The sequence below is a fragment of the Thecamonas trahens genome, assembly GCF_000142905.1.
Source record: "Thecamonas trahens ATCC 50062 unplaced genomic scaffold supercont1.35, whole genome shotgun sequence".
In the NCBI taxonomy this organism is placed as follows: domain Eukaryota; order Apusomonadida; family Apusomonadidae; genus Thecamonas; species Thecamonas trahens.
Genome location: NW_013657645.1, coordinates 162,782 through 174,282, shown reverse-complemented (window position 1 = coordinate 174,282; position 11,501 = coordinate 162,782). Strand labels below are relative to the sequence as shown.

The 11,501-nt window shown below is 63.1% G+C and overlaps 6 protein-coding genes across 6 annotated transcripts in view; 4 read left to right on the top strand and 2 right to left on the bottom strand.

Annotated features, from left to right (window-relative positions):
* AMSG_07625 (50S ribosomal protein L19e) lies at window positions 1–1,438 on the bottom strand (the record flags this gene model as incomplete). The annotated part of the gene is made up of 4 exons (XM_013900643.1): window positions 1,307–1,438; window positions 871–955; window positions 526–684; window positions 1–238 (listed from the first exon to the last, which is right to left on the bottom strand). Exons 1-4 carry the CDS (start codon window positions 1,416–1,418, stop codon window positions 1–3), a joined length of 594 nt encoding a protein of 197 aa, XP_013756097.1. The 5' UTR covers window positions 1,419–1,438.
* A 446-nt stretch (window positions 1,439–1,884) lies between these two features.
* AMSG_07624 (uncharacterized protein) lies at window positions 1,885–3,074 on the top strand (the record flags this gene model as incomplete). Its single annotated transcript, XM_013900642.1, has 2 exons — window positions 1,885–2,476; window positions 2,500–3,074. Coding segments are annotated over 2 exons (1,090 nt in total), but the record flags the coding sequence as incomplete, so codon positions are not given.
* Window positions 3,075–3,425: 351 nt separating this feature from the next.
* On the top strand, window positions 3,426–6,423 carry AMSG_07623 (Sir2 family protein; the record flags this gene model as incomplete). Its single annotated transcript, XM_013900641.1, has 4 exons — window positions 3,426–4,532; window positions 4,832–4,971; window positions 5,383–6,172; window positions 6,199–6,423. The coding sequence occupies exons 1-4, from the start codon at window positions 3,462–3,464 to the stop codon at window positions 6,421–6,423; spliced, it is 2,226 nt and encodes a 741-aa protein (XP_013756095.1). The 5' UTR covers window positions 3,426–3,461.
* A 12-nt stretch (window positions 6,424–6,435) lies between these two features.
* On the bottom strand, window positions 6,436–9,178 carry AMSG_07622 (ATP/GTP/Ca++ binding protein). Its single transcript, XM_013900640.1, has 3 exons — window positions 9,082–9,178; window positions 8,584–8,636; window positions 6,436–8,428 (listed from the first exon to the last, which is right to left on the bottom strand). Exon 3 carries the CDS (start codon window positions 7,818–7,820, stop codon window positions 6,462–6,464), a length of 1,359 nt encoding a protein of 452 aa, XP_013756094.1. The 5' UTR covers window positions 7,821–8,428; window positions 8,584–8,636; window positions 9,082–9,178; the 3' UTR covers window positions 6,436–6,461.
* A 374-nt stretch (window positions 9,179–9,552) lies between these two features.
* Window positions 9,553–10,600, top strand: AMSG_07621 (uncharacterized protein; the record flags this gene model as incomplete). The annotated part of the gene is made up of 2 exons (XM_013900639.1): window positions 9,553–9,619; window positions 9,804–10,600. The coding sequence occupies 2 exons, from the start codon at window positions 9,553–9,555 to the stop codon at window positions 10,457–10,459; spliced, it is 723 nt and encodes a 240-aa protein (XP_013756093.1). The 3' UTR covers window positions 10,460–10,600.
* A 282-nt stretch (window positions 10,601–10,882) lies between these two features.
* Window positions 10,883–11,501, top strand: part of AMSG_07620 (uncharacterized protein) — a gene marked incomplete at its 5' end in the record, with an annotated part of 9,643 nt that continues 9,024 nt past the window's right edge. The window contains one exon of the mRNA XM_013900638.1: window positions 10,883–10,978. Within this exon, the coding sequence (XP_013756092.1) occupies window positions 10,883–10,978 (96 nt within the window). The remainder of the gene's footprint in view (window positions 10,979–11,501) is intronic.

The following is an 11,501-nucleotide window of genomic DNA, read 5'->3' as shown; positions in this document are numbered from 1 at the left end:
TTAAGCCTTGATGCCCTTAACCTGGCGGTCGTAGGCCTCGCGGGCAGCCTGAGCCTTGGCGGCCTTGCGCTCGGCGCGGCGGGCCTTGGCGGCGCGAACCTTGTTCTTGTGCGCCTCGGCGGCCTGGGCGAGGGCCTTGGAGCGGGCAGCCTCGGCCTTCTCGTAGTGGATGTGCTCGATGAGAACGCGCTTGTTCTTGTAGACGTTACCCTTGGACTGGAGGTACAGCTTGTGGTACCTGTGTGCAGGTCCATGCAGCAGACAATTGGACAAAAAGGGTCCCAGTTGCAGGACGTGAGTGCGGGCGAGTCATGAGGGGGGAGGAAGGGCAGTGTGACCGGTGCGTCGACAAGCAAGGTACCAATCTCAGAGTGAGCTAGGTTATGCTTTCTTCAAGGACAGGTATGCCTCAGAAGACTGTCGTGATAAAATACTAATCATCACCGAAAAGTACCTTGCTCGACGACGCACAGCAAACAATTGGGAAGACAAGAAGAGGGAGGAGCACAAAGGGAATAGACGTACAGGTGGTTGTCGATCTTGCCGGCGGCACGGTACTTGCGGAGCAGGCGGCGGAGCACGCGCTGGCGGCGGATCCAGAGGGTCTTGCGGGGCATACGCGCGTTAGCGGTACCCTTGCGGTGACCAAAGCCAGTGTAGCGACCAAGGCGCTTCTTGCGGTTGCTGTATACACACACATACCATCATCCACATTGTGAGTCCCATGTCTCTCTCTCTATCTCATACATACAAGGGAAGGGGGGGGGGGGGGGGGGGGGGCGCCCCGTCACGACATCGCAAATCAGACAGACAAGGCGAGTCGAGGGGAGCATGGTGGTGGCCATGTGTAGGAAAGGGAGGGAAACTTACTGCTCCCGGATGCGGGCACGCGAGACAGCGTTCGACGGCTTCTTCACGACGTAACCGAGCTTGATGTAGCGGCGGACGGCATTGCCTGTGGGTATGAGGAGGTGGTAGAGGGGGGGGAAAGAGAGTGTGTGGTGAGTGGCAAACAGACAAAACAAAACCAATCTTTGGTCAGAGGCAAGCCGGCGACCGACGCGGTTGTCGAGGGTGTAGCAGGTGGGAGGATGGGATTCCGAGACGCCGAGTCGGGGTGGAGGGAGACCATGGTGATGTGGTGGTGGGTAGCCGGTTGGGGGGAGGGTGGGGGGTGGTGGGTGCCGGTGGGAGCGAGGGTTGCGCTGCTGGCGGCCGAGGTGGATCCGTCGAAAATCGTCAGCATCGGAGGCCAGCCGCGCGGTAGGCACGGTGGTTGGGGGCATAGGGAAGGAGGAGAACGTACGCGAGCCGGCGGAGGCAAGCTCGACAACCTCGTTCGGGTCGAGCCAGACCTTGTTGGTACCGCACTTGAGGATGTCTGCGCCCAGGCGCTTCACAGTGGTAAGCTTGACCATGACGAGCAAATGACGAGAGGTGAAATGAAAAACAGTTGCCTGCTCATTCGCGCGAGCTCAATTTCCTCATTCGCTCGCTCTGTCCGACCGAACGAGTTTGAACGACGAGTTGGAAACGAATGAGCGAGTTTGAACGAACGAACGAACGAACGAACGAACGAAGGAATGAACGAACGAACGAACGAACGAACGAACGAACGATGACAATGAACGAAGGAATGAACGAACGAACGAACGAACGAACGAACGAACGAACGAACGAACGAAGGAATGAACGAACGAACGATTATTGATAATGGGACGAGTCAGTAATCGTTCGCCCGCCACTAATGCTTTGGCGCCAGATGGAAATAGAAGGGGAGGCCAGGGCGAGCAGACACGGCCTCTGTCGCATGCCCACGCCCACGCCCACGCTTGCGCTCACAGCAACCACACTCATCGCAGAGGCGCAAAGTGGAGGGACCAGCATGGCATCGCGTCTGCAGGCGTTCCTCGAGGCCATGTCGGGCTCGGGCAGCGGCTCGGGGTCGGCCACCATCGAGGCCGACGAGGGGACAGGTGGCGATGGCGGAGCTGGGTCATCGGGAGGAGGCCGTGGGCGGGGAGAGGAAGAGCCACAGCTAACGGAGCTTGTCTTTACCTTTGATACCACAGGATCAATGTACGAGTCGTTGGTGGCGGTCAAGGCCGAGCTGCGCAAGGCTGTGGCCAAGATGATTGCCGAGCTGCCTCACCTGCGCATCGGCGTGGTGGCGCACGGCGACTACTGCGACGGAAGGGCCACGTACGTCACCAAGATCTGCCCTTTCACCTCGGACGTCGGCGTGCTGGAGACGTTCATCGGCGGCGTGGCAAGAACCGGAGGTGGCGATCCGCCCGAGTGCTACGAGTATGCTCTGCAGCTGGCTCGGACAGCGTTCCAGTGGACGCCCGGCTCGTCGCGCGCCGTCGTAGTCATCGGCGATCATGTCCCACACCCGCCGTCGTACACAAACCTCGGCATTTGCTGGCGCTCCGAGATGGCCGCGCTGCAAGATCATGGCGTGACGCTGTACGCCGTCATGTCGGCGGCGCCCAAGAGACTGCGCCGTTCTACGAGACCCTCGCCGAGGCCACGGGAGGCTTCCTCCTCCACGTCGACGAGATGGCGTGGATGCCGCTGATGTTTGTCGGCCTCTGCTACCGGCAGACCTCGCTGGAGGCCTTTGAGGACTACCGCATGCAGCTGATCTGGAACAAGGTCATGGACCACAACACCCCGCTCAACACCCTCTTCATGGAGATGGCGACGCCAACCGTCATCAAGGCCCACCCCGAGTACAATGGCCATCTCCGCGAGCCATGGTGGGATGCCGCCTATGACCTCGCCTCGTCGCCGGCCTACATCTACGACGACGAGACCGAGAGCTGGAACCCAGCGCCCGGTTCGGCCGATGATCTCTTTGCCCCCGTCCGCCCGCGTCCGCGCCGCCGCCGCCGCCGCAACGCCGACTCATCCGATCCGGAGCCCGAGAGCTCAAACTCTGCCACGGGACCATCGCCTCCCAAGCGGCAGAAACGAAACTCGTCTTGCCGCTAGCCGCTCCCCAGCCCGCCCGATGTGCCGGAGGCCAATTAGGCCGTAGCATTGTGCCGATAAGTAAAGCCACTCGCCCAAGAGACAGCTTCTAGTCGCCACACGGCGGCCGTGATTGCCGTAGAGATGGACGTGAACGCTTGCGCGCCGGGCAACGTGACGGCGACGCTGGCGACGGCTTCCGCCACACCTCAATGTCCATCCGTTCAACCCTGATCTCTCTCGCCCCTCGCCAATGGGCTCTGATCGCCACCTCTAGCCTACAAACAAGAGCTATATAAAACGCACGCCGAGTCTTGCCTGACATCACCCCTTCCCCCCCCCCCCCGCCGCCTGCCCGTCTTCTGCACTCCCCTCTGACGTCACGTACTCGCGCACCGAACAAAAGCCGAGTCCGATCTGCGCAAAGCCATCGGACAGCCCAGCCACAGACAGCACACATCGCTAGACGTCACTAGAGCAAGACCATGACGAACACCGGTTGGAAGTATGCGGTATGGGCGGTGTTGGCCGCCACTATTGCCGCGCTTGTCCTGCAAGCGCGCGGCGAGCCCGAGTGGGCCGAGTCGGGCGCGGTCGACGGGCCGACGGCGCTGGGATCCATGGACGTCGTCTTTGTCATCGACACCACCGGATCGATGGCTGATGAGATTGCCGAAGTCAAGAACTCGGTCCTTCGCATTGCCGCCCAGCTTGAGGCCGAGATGGCGGAGCTCGAGGCCGCAGCGGCCAAGTCAACAGCCACGGTCCCGCCGACGCTCCGCATGGGCGCAGTCTTCTATCGCGACGTCGGCGACGGGCAGGACATGATCGAGGCCTTTCCGCTCACCACCAACGTGCCTCAGATCAAGGCTGCATTAGGCAGCGCTCGCGCACGCGGTGGCGGCGACTACCCGGAGCACGTTGGTGCTGGCCTCCATGTAGGGCTCGACATGGCCTGGCGGGTCTCGCCTGACGTTCTCAAGATCATGTACCTCATCGGTGACGCGCCAAGCCAGACGAGCTACACCGATGGGCTGGACGTGGCGTCTGCCATTGCCCGGGCACAGAACGCAGGCATTGTTGTCAACGCCATCGGCTGTTCCGGCCTCAACGCCGCCGGCGAGGCCGAGTTCCGCGGCGCCTCGGACGCCACCAACGGCGTCTTTGACCATCTGGTCTACTCACGCCGGATCCAGACGCCGGACGGCCAGTACCAGACCATCTTCCAGGTCGGCGGTAAGTTCTACGAGGCAGCGCCCGGCCACGAGCTCGACGACTCGGAGCTCGAGCGTGGCATCGCCGCCCTGGTTGATGACGAGGTCGTCGTCCTCTCCGCCGCCGCCGCCGAAAAGTACTACGGCGGAGCCAGTGGCGGGCGCGCAGGCATGGCTCGCCGCTATCCAGCCGGTGGCGCCGCTCCCGAAGCCATGTACGGCACCACCGCCCATGTCTATGCCGACGATGCGGCCGATACTTCCTACGCCACGCCAGAGCCCGAGCGCAACCACATCGGGACGCAAGTCGCCTCGCTCGCCAAGCAGATGCTCGCCAAGTTTGTCGATGGCCGTCGAGGACTTGCTCACCCCGATGGCGAAGCTCATAGCTGAGCGATAACTCGCCGTAGAGCAGAGTGATTTTGATGAGGCCGCGCACCCCCCCCCCCCCCCCCTCTCCCCACATCGTGCCTCATCCTTTGCGGTTCGGAATGGACTCATTTGTCCATCGCGCAAGCCGCGCTCCGCGACGCTCCGCAGACGTCGCAACGTCCATCCATCGCGGTTAAAGAGTAGCACAATGTGTTAATGGCTGCTGTGGCCACTGGTGGGCCACAACAGAAAGCAATCGGCAATGCGAGCTCGCATGTGTCTCGCTGGCCACCTACCTGGTCGTCGTCGCCCGCGATGACGAGCCCAAGCCCAGAAGGGTCTCGATTGCCGACATCGTCGCCTCGTTCATCGCCACGGACAACTCCAAGCTCTCGACCAAGCTCCCCGAGTGGGGGACGCGACAACGCGTCCAAACGACCGTATTGCTAAGGGCTAATGCGCGCCCGACGTGACTGAGCTGTACAAGGCCAAACGACGCACGTGTGTTCAACGTACTCTGCAGGAGATGGTAGCCAAGTTCTGCGCCAATCGGAACAGTATCTCCGCTGATCTGCATCGACACCTGCTCGTGCCATCCCGCCACGCCTCCATGCCGCGTCCGTACCCACTCGACTCTGCCCGGTGCGATCGACCACATGTGGGCGCGGACGACAGCAGCGATTGCCCGTTCTGCAGGTGGAAGTGTTGTGATGTGCTCACCGCGAGGTGTATGGGCGCAAATGGCGGTGATGGGCGGTGATGGATCGGGTCGAGCGGGAGCGCGAGGAGTATCGGGTAGCGGCTGGCCGAGGGCGGCGAGGGCGGCGAGCGGAGGACGGCGGATGACGACAGGCACGGGACGGCTGCGGTCTGTGGCACCTGGGGAAGAGCATGCGGTGATTCGAGGCAACGTGGCGGTGGCTGCTGCGGCGGAGGAGGTCCAGGAGAAGGTGCTCGCTGCAGGGCGTGGCGGAGGTCGGCTGTTGGTCATCACCGGCGCCGGCTGCTCGACCGACTCGGGCGTGCCCGACTACCGTTCGCCGCATCGCTCCGGTGAGTACAACCCGATCCAATACAAGGAGTTTCTGGAGGAGCCGGCGACACGGGTCCGCTACTGGGCGCGGTCGTTCATGGGCTATGCCGCCTTTCAGGCAGCAGAGCCCAACGCGATTCACGCCGCACTGGCGGCCTGGCAGCAGAACAAGGTCGGCGCCAACGTGCAGATCGTCACTCAGAACGTCGACTCGCTACATCTGCAAGCTGGCTCGCCGCCCGAGGCCCTGCTGGAGCTGCACGGCCATTTGCGAGAGGTCGAGTGCCTCGGATGTGGCGCACGTGAGCCGCGTGAGGCGTTCCAGGATGCTGTGCGGGCGGCGAACCCGGCGTGGGCGGCACTGGAGGCCGACCAGGCTGCGCGGAGCGCGCCTGGCGACGCCGAGGCTAACCGCGAGCTGAAGATGCTGCGAAAGAAGGAGGCTGCCGAGCGGGAGCAACGGCCGGACGGCGATACCGAGCTTGCGGCCGGCGATCTCGGCTACGACTCGTTTGCCGTCCCGCCGTGCCCGAGCTGCGGCGCAAGCAACGAGGCGGCGGCGCGCAAGCCGTCGGTGGTCTTTTCGGTGGCTTTCTCGACAAGCCAGTTGCCGAGCGTTCGATCGAGCTGGCCGAGTCTGCAGACGCGCTGCTGGTTGTTGGCTCGACACTGAGCACGTTTTCGGCGCTCCGTCTTGCGCGGCGGGTCGCGCAGCGCAGGAGGCCGATCGGCCTGGTCAACATCGGGCCAACCCGGGCCGACACGCTACCGGGCGTGCTCAAATACGAGGCGTTGGCGTCGGCACTCATTCCGCGGCTGCAGCTGTAAGGAGCATGGGAGTAACAAGCACAAAGGCGTTCATTGTGTTAGCGACGACGACGCCAGAACATGGCGGCGGCGGTGGCGGCGGCAGCGGCGACAACGCCACCGACGACGACGGCGCCCCAACCGAGGGCGGCGGCAGCGCCCGGCGAGCGGACAGCGATCTTGCCCTTGGCGGCGGCGGCGCGGTGCGAGGCCGGGAGGCCGAGCTCGGGCGAAGCTGCGAGCTGGGTCAGGCCGCCGAGCAGCGTCTCAAAGTTGGTACCAGCGGTGGCGGAAACCTGGATGGCGTCGGGCAGGTCCTGGGAGGCGAGGTAGGCGTGGACGGGATGGGCCGGGTCGAGGCGGACGGTGTCTGCGCGGGTGGCGACCATGAGCGAGGGCATGCCGTGCTCGGCGAGGCGCTCTTGATGGGCGACGGCGGCTTCGAACGAGGCAACAGCCGACGGATCAAAGACGACGAGGCCGACGGTGGCGCGTGCGACGAGCGGGGCGTCGGGTGCAAGGAGCTCTGCGGCCTCTGCGGCGTCGACCTTGGCGAGGGCGACGTAGAGCGAGGCGTCCGAGTCGGGCGCCTTGAGCAGAGCGAGGGCGTTGCGGCGCGACGCGCGGCGGGCGCCGTCCTCTGCGGCGCCTCGGGCCGGGGCCGAGGCCGAGGTCTTGAGCACGGCCGAGAGGGTGGCCGACTTGCCTGCGCCGGAAGCGCCGACGACGGGGACCAGAAGGACTCGGCGGGCGGCGGTGTCGTCTGCAGGCACAGCCTCGAGCAGCGAGTCTGTGCCTGCGCTCAGCAGCGACCCGGGCTCCATGCCCAGGTACACCAGGTACTTGACAGCGGCGGCCGGCTTGAGCAGCAGCAGCAGGTGCATGGCGCCCAGAAAGTCGGGCCAGGCCACGTCGCCGACGTCCGAGGCCGGCACCGCATGGTACAGCTCCGGCAGCGCCGGCGAGTTGAACGGCGAGTCCGGTGCAGTCTCAAAGAGCGCGTCGAGCTCAGCGGCGGTGAGCACGCCGTCGCTGTTCTTGTCGTAAAGGGAGAAGAGGTGACGGAGCGCCGCCTCGCCGCGCTCGGACAGCTGGCACACGTACTGGGCACCCGGCGTGGCATTAGGCCCGGCCGGTAGCGCCTTGAGCGGCTTCGGGCCGTCGCCCGGCGTCGGCGCCGCCTGCTTGGTGGCCTTGATGCCGGCCCACGTGCCGGAGTCAAAAGCGATGGGCGCGAGCATCTGCGCCGAGAGCACCAGCGTGTCCGAGTAGCCAAAGGCCCGCAGGACGGTCCACGGGAGCTCGACCTTGCCGCGCTGGATAAAGTGGACTTGGATGAAGAGGAAGCCCTGCAGGGTGATGCCGCCCGTGGCGTTGTCGAGGCCGTGCGGCAGCGTCTCGGCAATGGTCGCCTTCATCTCGGCCAGCTTGTCGCTCGTGAGCTCGCGGCCAAAGACTTTGGCCTGGAAGGCCTGCACGTCCGCGTCGGACAGGATACCATCGCGGTTCGAGTCGATGAGCCGGAAGATGCGGGTGAGCGCACGGAGCGCCGGCGGCGTCAGGTCGTACGCGTCCGAGTCGAAGATGACCGAGAGCGGGTGGAGAACGGCCTTGTGTGCAAGTAAAAGACCTCCTGCACGTTCAGCTGCCGCTTGGCCGAACACTCGACCACCATCTCTACGTTCTTGTGTCGGTTCATCAGGGGGCGGAGCTCGAGCTTGAGGTTGCGCGCCGCGAGCGAGCCCTCAGGCCGGAGATCCACCTTGTTGCCCACCAGCACCACCGGGACAGCCGGATTCAGCGACCGCACCACATCGAGCCAGTACTCCATACGCTCCTCCTGGGCGCCCTGTGGCGAGTCGACTGCATACACCAGACACACCGCATCCGCAGCACGGACCTCTTGCTGCAGCACGACCCGATCCGTCGGATCCGGCGAAGTGTCCACAATGTACGTCGTGAACGGGACCTTCTTGATCGTCCCGGGCTTGACCACCAGTCGCGTTACCACCTTTGGTACCTCGGTCTGTGCGCAAAGAAGAAGGATATGCATGTGTGAGTTGTGGTGATGTGATGGACGATACGCAGTCAGTTGGGGAAGGGTAGCGGGAGGAGGGTGGGGGGGGGGGGGCGCAACATGGGAGATACGGGAGAGAGAGGCAGAGAGCCCATGATGCTTACCTGGAACGAGTTTGTCAGCAGTGTGGCGAGCAAGGAGGACTTGCCGACTCCAGCTGTTTGCCCATTATTCGATTCGACAACCAGAAGAACACCGAGAGGGGAGGGGGAGGAGGCGGGGAGACGGGGGAGTGGGGTGAGGGGGGGGGAGTGGGGTAAGGGGGGGAACCACCGGAGTATGGAGGGAGCAGAGGGTGAGTGTGACGAGAGTGATATGGTTGTGTAGAGAATACGTATATGATTATGTGTGTGTGGTTCTTATAGTGTGTCTGGATGTGGGGAGAGAATGGCGATGGAAGGCGTGTGCGTGGGGGCGGGAGGGGGTAGTGGCCACCAACTGACGCTTCACAGCATGTCGCGTCCACCGGTGACAGCCATGACCACCACCACGAACAGAGAGGGGGGGAGGGGGGGGAGGAGGGGGATACAAACCAGCGATAACATATAACACCATATGGAAAGGAGGAGGGGAGGGAGGGGAGGGGACACCATTCTACGTACAGTCGCCCACAAGAACAATGCGGACCTCGGACTTCATGGTAACCGTGTGCCTGTTCAGCAACTGGTGCCACGAAACAAAGGCTCTGGCGAGAGAGAGAGGTTATGCTCTTCCTCCAACCATCTTTTCATCCACATGCAATGAATGGCATCAATAAACGCTCAACTTGCCGTGTGCCGTGCCGTGTGCTGGCTCTTTGCCTTTACCTCGTTCATCGTCATCATCTTGACGCGCAACAAGTAATGAGTGAAGCGTATTGAGTACCATCGTCATCACCGACAATGGGAATGCAAGGTATGTGATGGCTTTGGCAGGAGGCCAAGCCGTCTCCATCGTCGGCCCAGCCTCTTCCTTTGATCTGCTGTCGATGGACAACGACGGATGCGACGGGCTGTAGCCAAGCTGGCGCTATCGTGAAGACGCAGCCTGAAAAGGAGGTGTAGCCATAGGTGGTGTGGGAGATCGGCGCGGTTATGGTTGTAGTAGGCGAGATCTCGCGGCTCAGCTCAGCCGAGGGCCCGGCTGTTGAAGCCCGGATCGGTCCGGGCTTGTTGAGCTGGACTCGGGTCGCATGCAGGCCATCGCCATCGCTTTGGGCCACTGAAAGCATCTTCGTGCCTTTGTCGGTGAAGCGCTAGGATGCAGCCGTGGCTATGCTTGCCGCGGCGACCGAGTTGCCCCAGCGCAGCGAGGTGACTCGGAGTGCGTCGGGCGGCGTGAGCAGCAACACCTGGCTCTGCATCCAAGGCCCGCATGAGCGAGGAGGAGCATGCCGAGGGCGGGCGGAGGCTAGTTGACGTCGACGCCGAGGTGGCCGGTCGAGGCGGCGAGATTATGGGTGAGGACGAGGCGGTGGCGGTGCTGGCAGGGGCACGGGTGGCGGTGGCGGCAGGTGGCGCTGGAGGTGATGCCGCGGACGAGGTGTTCGTGGGAGGCGAGTCTGGCCATGGAAGCGAGTCTGGTAATGGAGATGATGGCGATGATGGCGATGATGCGATGAGGTATGCGGGGTATGCTGCGCTGGACGGAGATGACGGCAGCTGGTCTGGATCAGATGGCGATGAGGCGGCGATGAACGGGGGCGACGTTGGTGGCAGCGTCGGCGGACCCACTGGATGGGACTTACCGGCTACCGAGGTGGTGGACGGGGCGTTTGAGGCCTCTTTTCCTCCTGTGCCCGAGGTGGAGAGGATGGATCCCAAAGTTGTGGCCGAGATCAAAGCCTTTATGGCCACCGTGCCGGTCGACACCTCGCGCATGCCGGCTTGGGCCAAGCTTCCTGACGAAGTCTGGCTCCATCCGCTCCTTGCACAGCTTGGACTCCCTACCGACGACGACACAGCGACGCCAGACCATGCTGCTGCCGATCCGTCGACCTGACCCGCCCGATCTTGATCAACGCGGTCTAGTGTAACTGGCATCAAGCCATCATCTGCATCCCGAGCTGCACGGCTCTACTTTCAGCCGACCAACATCTTATCCCAAGACACTACAACAACCTGTAAATCAATCCTCCCCCTCCCCCCTCCCCTCTCCCTCCCCTTCTCCCCCATCTCCCTCCTCACCACCTCCACCCTTGACCGACCACCCGACTCCAGGTCGCACCGATCCCACCAAAAGACCGACCGAGCACCCAAGCCAGCCCTCCCCCCACCCACCCTCCCTCCCCCCACACCCACACCCACACCCACCCACACCCAACTCATTCAACCACCATGGTATGTCGCCCCCCCACTCCCCGCTCCCCCCCCCTCTCTCTCGCTCTATATATACACATACTCACCCTCCCCCCTCCCCCCCGTCATGGTCATGCAGGCCAACTCGAACCTGTTGCGCAAGAAGAAGTCGGAGAAGTACAGCAGCAATGTGACCAAGCGTGGGCAGGTGAAGCAGAAGAAGGTAAGCCCCATGAAGAAGAACCATCTCCTCCTCCTCCTCCTCTTCCTCTCTCTCTCTCTCTCTCTTCCATATCTCCTCCCACTTTGATTCCTTCGTAATCCCTGCCATGCTGGTCAACGTCCCCTGACGGCTGCTGTCCCGTTTGAGTCATTTTTTGGCTCTGTCTCTCCACCCCCCCCTGCTCGGCACCCCCGGAACCCCCCCCCCCCCCCCCCCCCCCCCTCCCAGGCCCCCTTTTCCACCCCCATGTGATTCATTAGGCGGTAAGCTGTTCAAGTGTTCTGGCCGGAGGGATGCTGGTTTGGGTCATGTACTTGGCCCTCTCACTTCATCGTCCGTGGGTTGAAAAGAACGGCCCCGACGAAATTCCTGAGTGCTCGGAGAGTGCTTCTTGCGACGCGTGGCCTCCGGTGGTAGCAGTGTTATTTTGGGGAACTATATGGGGACTTTTTAGACTAACCACTCTAATCAGGCTGCTTTATTTCGTCATGCAGAACGTCTCTCGCCACTCCTGGTGGGAGGA